The sequence below is a fragment of the Pangasianodon hypophthalmus genome, chromosome 6 (assembly GCF_027358585.1).
Source record: "Pangasianodon hypophthalmus isolate fPanHyp1 chromosome 6, fPanHyp1.pri, whole genome shotgun sequence".
Taxonomy (NCBI): domain Eukaryota; kingdom Metazoa; phylum Chordata; class Actinopteri; order Siluriformes; family Pangasiidae; genus Pangasianodon; species Pangasianodon hypophthalmus.
This window is the reverse complement of record NC_069715.1, coordinates 28,863,498-28,881,043: the sequence shown is the minus strand read 5'-3', so window position 1 is coordinate 28,881,043 and position 17,546 is coordinate 28,863,498. Positions and strand designations below refer to the sequence as shown.

At 38.6% G+C, this 17,546-nt stretch overlaps 2 protein-coding genes across 4 annotated transcripts; one reads left to right on the top strand and one right to left on the bottom strand.

Moving 5' to 3' along the window:
- Positions 1-430: 430 nt before the first annotated feature.
- si:ch73-103b9.2 (uncharacterized protein LOC100150067 homolog) lies at positions 431-6,612 on the bottom strand. 2 transcript variants are annotated; one of them, XM_026913746.3, is made up of 3 exons: positions 6,329-6,612; positions 6,019-6,221; positions 431-5,042 (listed from the first exon to the last, which is right to left on the bottom strand). In XM_026913746.3, exons 2-3 carry the CDS (start codon positions 6,184-6,186, stop codon positions 4,098-4,100), a joined length of 1,113 nt encoding a protein of 370 aa, XP_026769547.3. In that variant the 5' UTR covers positions 6,187-6,221; positions 6,329-6,612; the 3' UTR covers positions 431-4,097. The 2 variants fall into 2 exon arrangements, with proteins under 2 accessions (XP_026769547.3, XP_053090840.1); XM_053234865.1 differs by having other exon boundaries at positions 6,019-6,612.
- A 661-nt stretch (positions 6,613-7,273) lies between these two features.
- Positions 7,274-16,229, top strand: LOC113526572 (protein phosphatase 1 regulatory subunit 3E). 2 transcript variants are annotated; one of them, XM_026913748.3, is made up of 2 exons: positions 7,274-8,187; positions 9,438-16,229. In XM_026913748.3, the coding sequence occupies exons 1-2, from the start codon at positions 7,295-7,297 to the stop codon at positions 9,469-9,471; spliced, it is 927 nt and encodes a 308-aa protein (XP_026769549.1). In that variant the 5' UTR covers positions 7,274-7,294; the 3' UTR covers positions 9,472-16,229. The 2 variants fall into 2 exon arrangements, with proteins under 2 accessions (XP_026769549.1, XP_026769548.1); XM_026913747.3 differs by having other exon boundaries at positions 7,274-16,229.
- Positions 16,230-17,546: the final 1,317 nt, after the last annotated feature.

The window sequence follows — 17,546 nt, the reverse complement described above, 5'->3', positions numbered from 1 at the left end:
TTTATTTCCTCTCTTTCCTTATAATTATCGATGAACTCGTGGCCATCTGTCAGTTTGAACAAAAACCAGCTCCGTCCCTTCTTAGAGCTCAGAGCACACAGTGTTCAAACCAGTTCCCTTTTTGTTTGGATACGTGCTTCAAATTGTCAGCTTTAATCATATCATCCTTGCCATCTTCCAAACAGAAACGGTTGAACGGTAACCCTGTTGACAAAATATTACACATGCGGAGGAGAGGAGAAAGAAGTCACACAATTAAGAGGTGAGAATTGCAATAGTGTCATTATGTATGTATTATTCTTTTGATATGAATAATATGAGAGATCATTAAAAAAAAAAAAAAATCATCAGTGTTCCAGGATGTATGTGCAGAATCTCTAAATGCAGTCTTCTCTTAAATGTTTGCTACAAAGAGGTGCGTGAGGCCCCGTGATGGCGAGCAGCTGTTATAATGAGCCACTTCAGTTGCTGGGTAACTGAGATGTCTCTCTCCAGCAGTCATGAGCTCTAAACTGCAAACAATGAAGGTCTTGTAACAAGCATTTTACATCTGAGTTTTCCTTCCTATGGAATTTACACATCTACCACATTGTCAAAGTGTTTACTCTAACAGCTAATCTAAAATTCATTTAATCTTTTCAGGAAAATAAACAATTTTAATATCATATTTTCATCATTTGGTGCTCGCTCACTTGAATTTCTCTACATTTTGAACTGAAATGGATTGAATTGGGAATATACGTTACACAAAATAGCCCACAATATGGAAGTGAAAGGGGAAAAAAAGCAATACAGTTTACAAAAATATTTATTTACAAATAAAAAACATAAAGGTTATCATTGCATAGGTATTCAGCCCCATTAGGGCACTTTCAGATGATCAGCATTTTACACATCGCTCACCACTAAGGTTAGCGTAGCTTATGAATGATGAGTTTTTACTGCGTGGTTGAAGCACTGCATCAAGATGCACTTGAAAACATAGATCATTCATAAGGCTAGCACATTCTGAATGTTTCTAAATACAGCATTTATCAAAATCTCAAACAAAGTAAGATTCTGGTTTTGGAACACATGCATCCTTGCTACCTCACATGTGAGGGCTCATCTTATTGGTCGCGCTTTGAAAACGTCGGCATAAACCAGGTTAAATTTGAATATGAGTGAAATTTCAGTGCAGCCCTAAGGCGTCAAGTAAAAGCGGTGCGTACCGCCCACAACAGCACTGCCTGTGAGACGCCAAAATTAGTTCTGGTGCAACCAGTTACCATCATGTCACGTAATTGGGTGAATAGCATCTACACGTCTGCTATTGAAGTGTTACATGTTCCTGGAAGAGATTTCTAGAGAACATACCTAGAAAAATATCATCATGAAGGCCAATGTATTATCAAAACAAGTTTGAGCAAAGTTCTGGAAAAGTATCAATCAGGATTTGGTTATAAAAATTATCCAGAATTTTGAACATCCCACATTAAGTCCATTATTAAAGAATTGAAAGAATGTGGAACTACCATCACTCTGCCTAGAGGAGGCCGTCCACTAAAAGTTAGTGATCAGGTAAAGAGGGTAATGCTCACCATGATACTACCACCACCGTGCTTCACTGTGATGATTAGTGTTGTCCTTATGCAAGTCACTGTCAGGGATACAAATCTACAACAGCTTTAGTCAACCAAAACTGAAGGTTCAGCATAGCTATGACATGGAGCCGCTCCATATTTATTATGCTGCGTACACTTAAAGAAATTAAAATTATTTAGTTTTCACTTTGATCATCAGGTGTTTAAAGCTATTTAAAGATGGGTAAAGTTTCACTTTTGTCCAATCGACTGGTTCTGACATTTCTGTTTCATTTTTTATTTGCCAAGGAACGTTTTGCTTCATTGCGTCATACATTCTGGTGAAAAAAAAATGGGCCATGGTTTGTTTTTTTTTGCCACAAAAGTGATGCTGGTCATTAAAAATTAAAGTCATTTCATGTTGCTACACCTAAATGAACTTGACAGCCTGTCTATCGTCTGTGGAAGTCCATTAAAGTTGAATGAAACAACACTGACACGGACATGTGTACAAGTTTACCTTCAATATTTAAAAAAGAAAGAAAGAAAGAAAAAGGTATAGCTTAGTAACTTATGTTGCATGTTGCTCAGTCTTGTTAACTTTTTATTCAATCATGCTAAATTAAAGAAAGTGGATTTCAGGCCCATTTATGTTGCCCCAGAGTGTGTAATTTGAGCAGAAGGGTGAAATATTGTTTAATTATCATTCAATTAAAAGGTTGTCAAACAGGTAACAAACAGTTTTCATTAACAAAATCAACACCTCATTCTGTTAATGCCAAGAAACCTGCAGAATGAACAATTTCTTGAACACATTCATATGTCGTACATTTAACAATAAAACAATGAGACTTTATTCCAACATGAGCCAAAAGCAAATTCAACTTTTCTACTTTGATTATTCTATGATAGTGCTAGTCTGGATCTCTGAAATGAACACACGTATGCAGTGACTCAAGTGTGAACCTCTCCAGCCTTGATAATCGCAGCGTTAATAATTCAGATGAGTGAGTGGTGATTTTTCCGAGGCACTCGACAACAACTGCCATGAGATAATGAGATATTCTTGGACCTGAGCTCTTAGAAAGAATGGTACTCTACTGTACAGCTGACATTCTCACAATTTAGTTCAAATATTCTATATAATGCTGTAGTGTTCATTTATAAAATACTCGAAAACGAGACGGATTTTCACTTGCAAAAGCTTTGGAACAATAACAGTCAGTTTTATCACCGCAGACAGTGTGAGAGATCACATCTCTCTCCGTTTCTGGAGTGAAAAATCTCTATTTATACAGTTTATCTACAGAACAACGTTCAGTAATGCTGAACCATGAAATATTACAGCAACTACATCAAATTTGTTTTTATTTTTATTAGCAAGGTGAAAAGTTTGCATCCCTGTTGACATTCTCCAGTAAATGTACATAAATAGGCCTCACTGAGGCAACTAATGACATAACGCAGTAAACATTTTGATATTTCAAGTTTCATTTAAGGCTCAAGCTCTCAAGCAGTTCACAGAGAGCAGTCAAGAGATAGACCATTAGCTATAAAAAGACATGACTAATAGCAAAAAAGAAACAGCAGGAGACCTGAATGAGGAAAAAACATTATGGGCTAGTGGAATAAAAGTACACAGTTATATCCATTTCAGAAATACAATTTTAGTTTACTATTAGTATCTTAAATTATCAGTCTTAAATTATTAACTCGTCAGAAGGTGTTAATTCATTTTCAAAATCTGAAAAAAAAATTCAATTTTTTTTTCAAAATCTGAAAAAAAAAAGTTTAATGTGCTCTTTCTAATACGTTATCGTTTCTATAGTAACAGCTTACAGCAGGTATCCTCATAAATGGATTTGTAACATAAACAGATGTGCTTTTGTAACAATCTGGGGTAAAGCTGGGAAATTTGCTGAGGTAAAGAGGTAAAGCTTTCTGACATCTTCAGGACAAAGGAGTTTGTGCTTCACGGTTTCTCAGAAACATGACAAACTGTTTCTTATTAACTTCGAGAAGGAAGTGCGTTGAGGGAAAGACTGTTTATAGCTGCTATAACGTAAGTGATAAGGGCAACTAACTTGTTTCAAGGACATTCCACAACATTAAATGTAACTATAAACAGATAAAACATACAATGTTTTGTTCTTTAATAAATAAAAAATGTAAGTGTTGGCAAATTGCAGAGGTATAAACGGAATAAGACACTTTAAGACATGATGTTATTGGAAAGTGTTCAACTTCAGCGTGGTAACTGTAACTCAGCTTCATCACGCCACTGTGTTGTTGATTATTTTCCTCTAACAGCACAACTCCGAGTGTTTCATTCTTTACTACAACGTACACATTTTAATCATTTCTGTTGTTTCTGATAGAAAAAAGGATCATCTGGAAAAACCTAACACATTCTGAAGTAATGATATGTATGAGGTATGAATCTTATTTTCAGTATGAGAACATGCATCGTCATTTCAGCATATAGTCATCTTTATTGTCCTATGGAAGGCGTGAAAACAGAGAGACAGTGAGCAGCTACAGTAATCGCTGAGTGGACACTGGTATCTGGACCCTGGTCCCCATCAGCATCGGAAGCTCGGGTTCTGCCCTTCTCAGACTTTTCTCCTTGAGGCCTAACCGTGATCTGTGCCCAGAGTTGTGCCTTAGAGGTGATCTGATCAGCTCTTCCTGTCTGAGATTTCGCTCCAGGAGAGAGGTGGCACTGGGTTGAGTCTCTGCCAAGGTGTTGATGGGAATCTGATACCTTCTGGAGATGCTTAAAGCAGATATTAGGTGATACTGGTGCTGCGTTGGGCCTTGCTTGGACGTAACAGATCCTTGGGAGGTGCCTACAGTTGGGCTGGAATAAGAAATAACCACAGCTTTTTCTTGATCTCCATCAACACCAGCTTTCTCAGGAATGATAACTGGTCTTGTGGCGCTATCCTCTCTCCTCTTTGAAAAATTCGAGCTCTTTGGATTAGCATTTGGATTTGTTGGCACTTTTACCGGTGGCAATACCATAACTCGACCAAGCAGTGCCACTTTTCCAACATTTTTATCTTTCAGAAACAGGCACGGAGCATCCGGTTGAGGTGGGTGAGGTAGACTTTTGTCAGGTGTGTACTGTTCAGGTCGAAACAGCAGTTTATTTCCGAGCAGGTCTTTCCTGATGCTCCTCTCCTTAAGAGTGAAATCAGATGGTTCTTCTTCAGAGGATGAGGTAGAAGTAATGGCGCTTAGGGTTCTGTTTAGGTGTTCCAGAGATGGTGGAACGTTGCTTCTCAGAGGCTCTTCAGATATGTCGTAGGAATCTTCTGAAGGAACATGGCTGGGAACGAAGCGCTCTGAGAGCTTTAGGTCCTTCAAATCAGTGCAAAGAACACAATGTGGGGCTGAGATCTCTGGTTTGAGCTTCTTGCTCTTTTGTTGTGCTATAAACAGACAGGAAAAAGGGGAACATTGACCCCAACCTTGGATCTGTCAACATAAAACACAACCCGCATATGATTTTTAAATAGCGTTCTTATATTACACAATTATACAAGAAAGAACAACAGCAAGATTTAGTCGTGTTTATTAACTAAATCTTACTTGGCTTTCTAATGGGACAGTCATGATGGTCATAAATCAACGTTGTGTACAGTAACATCCAAAATATATCGGTCAGTAATACCACTGTGTAGCGTTGTTACAACTGCTAACAACAGAAGCTTAGCAAACACTCATTTGTCACTGGAATAACCTTAACGAAACAATAACTGAGTACTGGGGACATTAAACTCAACGTTTTTCAACACAAATACATCTTATGTAGCTTCACAGCTCATAAATACAGCCAACTCCAGAATTATTGGCACCTTTTGTGAGAATATGAAGAAATATTTGTATAAAATAACGTTTACACACACTGAGTCTCATTAGTCATAAATTGTTGACAGGAGCATTTAGATGAGAAATGGTATTTACGAAAGTCCAGTTAGTTCGGAAAAACGTTTGTATCCTACGAGAGCTCTTGATTTTATGTAAATTTATGTTTAAGGAGATTCGCTAATGCATGAGAATCTTGACTGATACACTGATAGATGTAGGAACCAGCCAGTGTTTTGCGAATAGGAAAAATCCACCACTTATCTGTAAAACTATCCAGCATCCTTATTAATCTCGAAACAGGAACCATTGCAACTGTCATGCACATTTATTTCTCTTTTTTTTTCAGAAGAGTGACATTAATTGTGTGGTTCACTTTAATAATTCATTCTTCAGTGTTTAACTGAACAGTGATTAAAAAGTGTAACAGAACATAAGTGCCATTATGCTACACTCTTTTTCACTCTTACTGTATTTTTATTATTATTGTTTATTTATTTTCTGTCTACACTAGAAGGTAATGCATGCACAGGATTATTCTGAAACGGTTTGAAGGAGCAGGTGCATGCACTGGTGCATTACTTACAGCTTCATCCCAGCCTGTTTGGTTGGGAATCTCGTAAGCTTCCTGCTCTTTCCCAGAGTTTTCCTCGCTAATATCCAGCAGCACCTCCACACATCCTTTGGAAAGCTTGCACACTGGCGCACTGCAATCCGGCTTCTCCAAACTCTCAGTGGATTTATCAGCATCCATGCGTCCTGATTGACAGATGAGTATTCCTGATATTCCTGTGTGTGGGGAAAACATGTCATTCATGTCCAGTGACGTCATCACGGGACGGTAACAAAAGTGAAAAGTCAACGAAAGAGAACCGAGATATGAAGACCAAACTAACCTGACCCGTGTAGGTGGCTAAACCTGGCTCAGAAGCAGCATCATCGTGCTGCTGAGGTGTTTAACAAGCGATGAAATATTTATCTCAGTGTGTTCATGGCTGCAGTCGGCGTTACGTGCCGTTGCTATGGCGATCAAAGGGACGCGACTGGTCGGCTATGCGCACGACGCAGTGACGCAACGGAAAAGGATGGCCACGTGGGGGCGTGGCTTTCTGTAAGTGCATTCTACAGCGTGACGTCTTCACTTTCAGTTCATGATTTTGTTGCAGTTGGTGATCTTTAGGAAACAAAGTCGCGCTTGTTTTATTGGCAATAAAACATATTTAACGCTCCCTTTTTTTTTTAAGAGTCACTTGTGTCATTTGATGAGATATAGAGCCATGTTCTGACTTCCTTATAGCCTGGTTTGCAATGCACAGAGTACACTTTCATATTATAAGCAGAACGGTCGTACAAACTGACCAGGATGGACCCCTGAGTACAAACATCCCACTGAGTAACACACTTGCACGGAGGGTAATGGCTGTTTTGCGCGCTCCAGTTTTCCTTTAAAGGTCTTGTTCTGGTTTTGCTCGTGCACCTAGCCTATCTGTTTGGCAACGTGACCATGGGCACGCGCCACTCTCCCCGAGGAGGTGCGTGGAGAAGCTTCATCTCTTCCGCAATGCTGTGCGTAGATCAGCGCGTCCGGGCAGCCTGCGTACTGCTGCTACACGGTGTGCACGCCTGACTGGCTGGAGGTTTCCTTTTGCAACAGCAAACGACTGAGTGGGAAAAAAAGAGGCACAGAAATCTGCAGTGTCGAGGAGATGCGTTGAAGTCGCGCACGCAAACGCGCACACACACACACACACACACACACGCGCGCGCGCGCGGAGGCAGTCGCTGTTACCTGAGCCGGTCGGTTTCATTGCCTCATCACTGCTGACCGGACAGGTTTTCCACATCAGGACTGAATTCTTTTTATGGAAACCGAAGCGACCGGGGAAGTCGCGGTCATGCTGCCTCCGAAAAGCTGCCTCCCGAGGAACTACAGCTGCATCGCAGGCTTGTTTGGGAGTCTGACCGCAAACCAGAAGATGGACGACGGCGACAAAACGGAAGGCGAAGAGGAGGAAGATGAGGAGAAGAAGGCCGTGAGCGGCGAGTGCGAGCCGTTAGAGATGCGCGTCGTGGACGAGAGGCCGAGGGGCCGTGAATCCCTCCCGAAGCCGCCGCCGAGTCCCGGCCAGCGCCGCCGGTGCAAATCCTTACCGAGCTCCGCGGAGAGAGCCAAACTGGAAGTGGCGCGGATCTGCAGCCCGTCCAGCCAGAAGAAAGTGCGCTTCGCCGACTCACTGGGTCTGGAGCTCATCACCGTGCGGCACTTCGACGACACCGACGTGCCGGAAACACCCGACCGTGTCATGGACAAGTTCAAAAAGGCGAGAGCGCTCCACCTGAACAACTTCGAGCACTCGAACGGGTACACGCAGTCCACCTTCGTGGAGACGCTGTTCACCAGTCCGGGCGCGCAACCCGACTTCCAGGAGCGGCTCCAGAGCGCCAAGGTGCTGCTGGAGTCCGTGGAGACGGACGAGTTCAGCATCTCGGGGGTCGTGCGCGTCCTGAACCTGGCGTTTGAGAAGTGCGTGACTCTGAGGTACACGCTCAACAACTGGCTAACCTTCATGGACGTGCCGGCCTCCTACGTGCTGCAGTCGAGCGACGGCATCACCGACAAGTTCCACTTCAAGATCGTCACGCCGGCGTTCTTCGACGGCAGCAGCAGCCTCCAGTTCGCCGTCCGCTACTGCGTCGGGACCGACGAGTTCTGGGACAACAACGACGGCAAGAACTACAGAGTGCGACGCCACAGGTTCAAAATCTCACCTCCGCGCGAATGGGATAACGGCTGGATCCACTTCATCTAGAGCCACTGTCTGTGATTATGATTATATGACCATTAAGGCCTGCATTGTATCTGTGGAGCCTACACTGAATCTCACATGGCTCCACATGTAGTGCACTGTACAGTGCGCGTAATTGATGTATTCTCATTAGGGATGCACTTTTTCTTTTCCATATCAAAGCTCGGAGTATCCTCTGAGACTGATCTGATTAAATCAGCCCACAGTCTTGCACCAACTTGGGCTGAATCCTGAACGGCTCATACTGGTCATATAGGACACTAGATAGAGTGGAGGAGTCGTAGGTTTATAATGCACCTACTGTTGAGTGCAAAAGTTTGCATCCCCTATTGGTTTCTTATCTAGAAATCCCATGTTGGTATAATGATTTTTTTTTTTCTTACTGAAACATTATCGAGACTGAGCCTAAAGCCGGCTGTTCACTGTGCGTCGTTTAAGATTATTACTTAATCATGATTACTCAGTAAAATCCTGGCAGAAATCTGTAACAAACTGTGCATGTCAGATTATACAATCAATCCTCTAACGTAGACCTGTGATTAAAGAAAATTACGTTTTCTGCATTCTGCCCACGTCATCAGTAAGCACAATCCGGGCTCATGCAGTGACTTTGAGATGATAAAGATATTATTTCTGTCTGTTTGCAGGTTTAGTTTATGTTCTGCCATCACCACTGGCGTATCTGTAGCTGTCCCAGGAGTTTGCATCATCCAGTGCCGTCCTCCTATTGGTGGCTTTTAGATGAGTGCCATAGCAGCACTCACACTGTTTGTTGTTGGTTAAAGTGTCCAACACAATTTTACATCTTATTTAAGGCAGAAAATGTTAAAATAGTCTTCAACTCCTAAGAGGTTACTAACTCAACTCCTAAGTAGTCACGTTATGAGTCAGTGGGAGTGAATAAAAACAGCAGAAGGCCAGAGAGGTCAGTAAAATAATCCAAACTAAACAGTGGGAGATTTGGAAAAAGTCTTAGAAGCAAATGCAAGTCCACAAATATATATATAACTCTCCTAACCTACACTTCTCGGCTTATATGGGTACTGTAAAAACATAAAATCCTGACATGCGTTAAATGCCTTATTGTTTTCCTCATCCTCAAGCAGGGGAATGCAAACTTTTGCACACAAGTGTATATAAAGTCTAAACTCAGCCAAGGTATCTGACGTATCTAATAGCCTGCTATTCTATTTTACAGAGTGACTTCTGTGCTGAGTGACTTCCTGTTTTAGATGAAATGCACTGCTGTTGTGAAAGGTGATGTGGCTTTGAGGCCTTGTGACATGTTTTCGTCCGCGTACGTTGTGTGTACAGTCGTTCTCTTCCATGATACACAGCTAGAAAAGTGTGCAGAGCCTCAGTCCATTTTACGCATGGTGGGCAGAATATATGTCAATGCTTATAATATAGCTATGTATACTCATGCGCTGATGACACAGTCATTTAGAAAGGGCTAGGAAGATAAATCTGAGAAGAACACGACAGCTGGAGAGTCGCTCTAATAAACCTGATGAGATGTTTAGTAAGAATGAGTCAAGGGAGCAAGTGGATGTCTTTTAGTGAAGCTCCATACATGAGGGAAGAACTGTCTTTGAGATTACATCACAAGACCTTTAACATCAATCGACTATCTCCGGACTGATTACTAGACTCTCAGAATAACTGGAAAAGTTTATCTCCTACACTCAACAACCTGTCCTGAAGTTTCCATCTCATCACAAGGCGAGGTAAGGGATGGTTCCAGGGGAAAATCGAATTTGCATAGATTTTCCATTCACTGTAAATGCACTTGATCAGCCAAGACACATTTGCTTTCCTTGTTTTTGTTCCTTTACCGTTTCCACATAAGAGCCATGAGGCTAAAAGCAAGAGGAAGCTCAATCAAGAAGCACCAAGCAAAATCATGCTGAACTCATCACACACTCGCCAGCCTGGTCCAATCACTGACCTCAGATAACCTTGTGCAGGTTTTAGCATAAATGATTACATGTCTATTGCATAACTGTAGCCAGCTGAACATAAAATGAATGATTTTAATTTTATATACATTGCAAAAACAAACTTGTTCAGATACTGAACACTAGAAATAGCATTATGAATGTAAGACTGAGATTATTTGACCCAATTTTGTCAAGTAGGTTAATTGTGTAATGACTTCAGCATTAGATTTGCTTAGGGGCCATAAACACCGACTTCCTGCATAAGATTGTGTAAATTCGATTTTAAATGTTTAATTTAATTTAATTTGTATAATTTCCGTCGCATTAAACCAGAACACAAAGTGCCGCATTCCCGATGCAGTTATCATGCAGCTGTTATGGCTATATACAACAGAGTGCAAAAGTTTGCACCCCCTTGGAGAGAAGGGGAAAAAGAACCTCATGATACGGTAACTTCAACACAACTAGAAGTTAAAACAAGTCCGAAACAAGTTTCAAAGACAAACCAACAAAAAACAGATTGAAAAGAACTCAAAGAAAGAAGTGAAAAAAGTTTTGTGATGAATGAGGAAATGCGTCACATCTGATAGAGTGACATCATGAGCCCTGTTTGGACGGGATTAGTTTCACTGTGCGATGTCTGTCATACATTTTTTTCACACGTCACATCTGAGATAACATTTTTAAAATGAAATAGTGTGGGAGGGATCAGATGTATTTATTTATTTATTTATTTATTTGAGCATCTAACCTTGGACGTTTAAGGAATTTACAGTGATGCACAGGCTCGTTCATTTATTTATGGAAATCTGAATATTGCATGATATTGTGGTATGTGTGAATATAAAGTGGTTTATGACTGTACCTAATATTATACCAGCCTCTTCAATCAGCCTTCAGGATCACGCTCTTCTGATTGATTTTGTTTTCTTGCCCCGGCTAATGGACTCTCGATGTAGGCAGCATGGAGATGGAGTTGTACGACCCAAAGCAACAAAGTCGTTGAGAGACAACTAAAAGCACTCATGTTTTCATGATTGAGGAAGTAGACACGTCCGCTAGGTGACTAAATGTGGCAAGTAGCAGCAGTCAAAAAAAGCCACGAAGATATCTATCTGGACAGGACAAAATTTATCAGACCATGTCAGAGTTGGTTAACAAAAAAAAAACAAAAAAAGTCAGTAATTTTGTTTGTAATTTTCTCAAACACTGACAAGGAAGTAAACTCGCAGAGGTTATAGAATTACTCCAGATTTGCATTGTAAATTTAATCCCGTCCAAATAGGGCTAGAGATGACAGGAAACCTGACAGTGTTAAAGTAATTTCTTCACCTTTTCCATTTTGTTGTATTTTGTGCAAACTTTTGCACTCAACTGTAACCATTATGTAGAAGTATTTAAGAAAAAATATTTATAATCAGTTAGGATGGATACATCATCCTTTAACCTGAGAGAAATTTGTTCAGTATCCATAAAATCAGGATATTCTGAAGAAACAGCAATGCCTTGTCTAGAGATGCTTTCTTCACGTGACAGGTTTACTCACGTGTTCAAACTGAACTCATTCCGAGCCTTCTCTGCTTCACTTAACACCTGGATTTCATACCAAACACATTTATACTGTGAGAACTTTTCAACCGTTCAGAACAGCTGGAGTGCCTATTCTTTCAGGTTCAATGTAAAGAAAAAAAAGCAGATTTTATTTTTATGCAGTAGAACCAAATCTAGATGTATTTATTGAGTTAAAATATATCATTCCTGTCCTGGGTGTGTTTGCTTGCAAAGTGTCGCAGTTTCATTTTTGTAAATATTGTTGTATTGTGTCAAGTCGTTGATGTTAAAACTGTAGGAGATGTAGCATTTGTGCAGATTTGGCTTTAATCTGGTCGTGCTTCGTTCACATTATTTAGAAGCCTGCTTTTTTTTTCAACTTAACAAAGACTAAATTTACGTAGTCTACTTCGTATACTTGTTTTCATGAGAACAGAAAGAGATTAGATTCACATGAGATTAGATTAGATCTGATTACGATGTGAGTATTACCCGATCGCAGAAGCTTGACGATGACCTTTTTTCTGTTTTGTGAAGATCAGACTAAATCAAGAAGCTTTCACCTGTCAGAACCGTCACTGCACCTCTCAGAGGTCATGTACACCGTGTACACACTTTAAAATCAATTTCTACAAATTTCTCAGTCTAGCATGTTAGTGAAAAAAGATTCACCTGTAGCTGAACAGTAACCTGAAGATTATCTTTGCACAAAGTTTAGTACCTGATTGTGAAATTGGATACCAGGCACTTGCAGGATGTTTTTCTTTTCCATTATTTAATAATGCATGAAATTTCCCAGAGCTAAAGCACACTGCTACTGATAGAGAAACACAAAAGGAACGAGGGGGAAGTAGATTCAAGGTACGATAACAACGTGGACTCACAAAAATTCGTAGCAAGTTGCATGACTCGATTCGTATCAAACTTAAGAAGCTTAATGTTACAGTTAGGGGCTCTGTTAGCTTCCGAACTTTTTCTTAAGGCTTGATTTGTATGAAATCAAATGAAATCCAGCCATCACCCTTATAAAATGATTTTGTGCCAATGGGAATTGAATTCTGTTTGAAGCTGTATTATTGTGTAAGACGAAACTAAAAATTTAGTTACCAGAACAATCTTAAGTACAAAATTCATTCACATTTTCGAGACACGACACATTTAAAATTCAATTCAACTCACTAAAGCTGAAATTACTTAAGATTTAGAAATTTCAGTAACCACAGATTTATAAGCAGATATTCCAGCTATAAAATTGAATTTGGATGATAATTAAAATTCACTTTGACTTTATGTTAACTTCAAAATGAAGCATAAAATTTTTTTTAATAAAAATAAAAAATTCATTGGCTGAATAAGGGTTTTACATGGAACCCTTTCTGATAGAGAAACTCTGTCACAGGGTTCTACGCAGAAGGGTTCGAACATTTCTTAGAGTTTAATGGCACAAAAATCATTTCATTTGCGTGCATTTGTTTAATTTTGTTTAAGACGACGTCGTCAGATTTCCTCTGAAATTGAAATCTAATTTGTGTCGTTGTTTAGGCTTGAATACATACTTGAATACAATTTATTCATTTTCTTGGTAGTTATTTTGGAGTGTTTATGTACACTGTGTGTTACCCATAATGCACTTTAAGAGTACGCGTAATTCAGCTTTAAACCTGACACTCCAATATGGTACTTTTTTTTTTTAGATATTTTGGCTGTTTAGTTTTAATTACTTACGCACCCAATTGGTCAAGTTCAACAAAGCTCTGTCATTTTTTTTAGCTTGTTTCGCTTTAAAATTGAGAAATGACTACAAGCAGCCAGTGGATTTGCACGTGTAACATTGAAATAATTGTGTAATAAAATAATAAACCATAGTTAGCGGTATTAACTGCGTCCTGTAGCTAAACATGTCCTAGTCAGTTTCCTCTAATGTTAGCACTTAGGATTTATTTTAAAGCAGAGCTCCTCTCTCCAGCACTATAGTATATATTTATACAGTGCAATATTTGTGGCACATCCATTAATTGGCACTTTTTCAAACCCGAACTTTACCCGAATGCCATATTTTCAGCAATACACCCACACACACAGAATTGCAATAAACCCTCAGTGCTTAAAATGTGAAAAACTGGTTTTATTTTGTGATGCTATTTGCAGTAGTGAGAATCGAATGAAATGCGTAGGTGAGGTTAAAGCCATGACATTGTGCTGGAAATGTGAAATGCAAGTTTAACCTTTTGAAACGTCGGGGTCGTGACGTACCGCAGGGTATTCAGTGCTGGATTTTGGTTTGTTATGTTGTTATTTGAGAGCTATCGATTGTAATTGATCTGAGATGTGTGTATTTGTCACATAAAATCCCTGCTTCTTTGTTGTTTTTTTCTGTTATTTATAAAGTTTAACTCCTGTGGTCCTGCTTTACATTTTCCATGCCACGAAGTGTGTCTTCCTGTTACTCCGAATGAATTATTTTCATAAATACTCTATAAAATGGACAGAGACTTTACTGAGTAATTAAATAGTGTATATTTATGGAACTCAGAGAGTTTATATGGGGTGAAAAAATTATTTATTTCCTGAAAAATACACTACCAGACAAAAGATTGGACATATTAACTATGAATATATTTTTCATTGTCTTATGTCTTATATGATAAAAGATTACGGTTGAAATTTGTTTCTAAGACAACTGTAAATAGTGAAGACTATAAAGTGTATAAAATCCTGTAAAGTTATTTCTGTATCAAAATGTATTTTTTAAAAGGAGATTTTATTTAAACCAAGGAGAAGTTCCTTCACGATGCAGGTTGAGAAGACGCTGAGTGTGCAAAGCTTCATCAGGAATACTGTTAGGAATTAAAATATAAAAGTTGTAGTTTCTTAACATTTTAATTTAGGGTTTGGTAGTAAATTATTTATAAGCAAGTACTACATAGTTTATTAATTAAAGATTGCTTTAAAATCTATAGATTTGTAAATCTATGAGGAAACATTGGAGCAATACAATGGAGCAATACAACTTTTCCTTTTCCCATACCGAATCTGAATCCTCAAGTATCAGCCGATATTAATACTCATTCAGGACTTTTTTTCTTTAAAATCTACTAAACTTTAAAATGATTTTAAAACTGAAACACTTTAAATATACAGGAAAAAATACATAGCTAAAAACACGACTTGCGCAAAACCGCAGCGTTCTTGCAAAAATCATGTAATATGGTAAAAATTATAAGTATAAATATAATAAAAATCAATTCTAACAAAAAAATACAATCAAGTTTCTTAATATGCGAACAATTACAGTTAAAGAAAAAAACTTTTCCCAAATCCAGTTTGTTACAGGATCTAATTAATTCACATGAAAGTAAAAACATCGCAGGATCAAATTAAATCCTTTTTTCTCTCTGATATCTGATCCACCGGTTTTTGCTGGTATCGAGGTCAAAAAGGTCATTTATTAAAAAATTAAGCTACAGTTTTACACTTAATTAAAACTATGCCTAATTTATTACTAAATTATGCTTTTATTTTATTAATAAAATGCACAAGAAATGCACAAACCTTAAGTTAAAATGTTAACAACTCGATCGCTGCGTAATCCCATATACATTATTTTATAGCGTCTTCATTATTATTCTAAAAGACAACATTTTAAAAAAAAATTAAAAATGAAGTCCCAACTTTTGACTGGTAGCGTGTATATATATTTCCACTGTGGTTGACTGTGTATTTTTTATGTCGTTGTATAACGTTGTGTAGATTAAGAATCTGGTTTAAGATTAAATTCAAGGCTTCATTAACTACAAATTTGACTCTCAGATGAATGTAATATTCAGGTTGCGTGCTAGAAAAATGCAAGCTAAAGAAGAACAAATAATGTTAAGGGATGTATTTGTATCCAGGCATTGAAAATGTAAATGATTAGCTTTTTTTTTTTACTCACAATACACGACAAGCTCACGTTACACCATGCTGCGTTTCCAACGACCTTTTTTTTTTCAATCTGTAACAGCAATGTATGTCCTTTATGATTGTAAACATCATGTCTGCAACAAGTAAAAAAAAGTCACTATGCTATTATGTAACATTAGCAGTGCAGTGATGTTTGGGATTTTCGGACAGCCGTGCACATTGCACATAGATTTAGTGAAACACCATGTCACATGACCTGCTGAGAGCCAATGATATGTAGACTGTATGTTATGATAGACATATGATAAGCAGATGAGACTACTTGTTCTTTTAATGGCAGTATAGATGAAACATAGCCATATGCCACTGAAAAGTGTTAGAATATTTTTTTTTATTTCTGGAAGTTTATTTAAAATACATATATATAAATATATAGTTTTAGGGCAAAAGCTTTAAAGCTCCAAGCGTCTTTAGATTTGCTCTGTTCATTGATTTAGATCTATGCAAATCCTGTCTTTCCATTCTGTGTCAGTGTTCCAAGGTGTTGGTCATTTTGTTTTAAATGAAGCTAGTAAAAATGATGTATTCTCACTGTTTAGCATGTCTGACAGCATTTTTTTTGTATGGTGAGTTTGTATTGTGGTTTATATTTTATTAACCCATTAAATTAAAAGCATTTGAGGTGAAAAGTTACTTTTTTTGTCTTTTAACACAGCAGAAGATCATATCTGAATCAGACCTTATTACGCTCACTACACACTGTTCGAGGATTTAAATTTGGCATCATTTACTGTGACTTTTACCACAATTTCACCACGGTTTTGAATTTGATGCGGAGAATAAACAGTTCTTCTCCGTCCAACTGTCTTTATATATTCTGTTTTTACAGTAGCTTTTTATTTTAACAAACCGTGTCATCAGCTCTCTAATCAGACCAGACAGGGTGAATAAAATAAATCTATGATTGGCATGGAACAGAAAACAAATATTATTCAATGTGCACGCTATTTTTTTAAAGAAAGCTTGCCAGAAAGGTTCATGTGGCATTTGGTTGAGACTAGAGCATTGGCAAGAAGGAGATTTTTACTTTCATGCTGATGTGAGCAATCGGTCAGATATGAAGCTTACGGACAAAAAAAGAACACAGTCATTAACATGATTAATGCAATGCATTTACCACGTCCTTAGTAACTGCCTGGTCAGGGTCATGCTGGTTTAAACTAAGCTACTGGTTTATGTATATTTTGGAAATAGTACCAACTAAATTTGTTAGAAAATATCACAAACAGATACAAATGAAATTAAAAAAGTCCTAGTTAAAACTGACTATAAACTGGAGTGATGTAGCTGAGCTTGAGGAACTGTCAGGGCCAAAATGTACATGTTATGTGGTCAAAAGTTTGTGGACAACTGACCATGACACCCATATGTGCTTGTTTCAAAGCTATGGCAGTAATATGGAGCTGGTCCCCCTTTGCTGTTATAATAAGCTCCACTCTTCTGGGAAGGCTTTCCACTAGAGTTTGGAGCGTGGCTGTGGGGATTTGTGTTCATTCAGCTACAAGAGCATTAGTGAGATCAGGCACTGATGTTGGTGAGGAGGTCTGGGGTGCAGTCCAGTACCTCAACTGTTCTAGTTCATCCCAAAGATGTTCAGTGGGGTTGAGGTCAGGGCTCGAGTTCTTCCACTCCAACCTTCACACACCTTCATGGAGCTCGCTTTGTGCACAGGGGCATTGTCATGCTGGAACACGCTTAGTTCCAGTGAAGCAAAATTGTAATGCTACAGGACACAAAGCCATTCTATACAGTTGTGTTTTTCTAAGTTTGTAGCAAAAGTTTGGGGGAGAACCATATACAGTTGTGATGGCCGGGTGTCCACATACTTTTGGCCGTATAGTCTAATACAGTGG

Bases quoted from the DNA above. Each gene is read 5' to 3' on its own strand.
- LOC113526572 (XM_026913747.3), top strand. From the start codon at position 7,295: ATGGAAACCGAAGCGACCGGGGAAGTCGCGGTCATGCTGCCTCCGAAA.
- si:ch73-103b9.2 (XM_053234865.1), bottom strand. From the start codon at position 6,264: ATGACGTCACTGGACATGAATGACATGTTTTCCCCACACACAGGAATA. The intron at 5,043-6,018 runs GTAAGTAATGCA...TTATGTTGACAG, and splicing joins AAACAGGCTGGGATGAAGCT to ATCCAAGGTTGGGGTCAATG.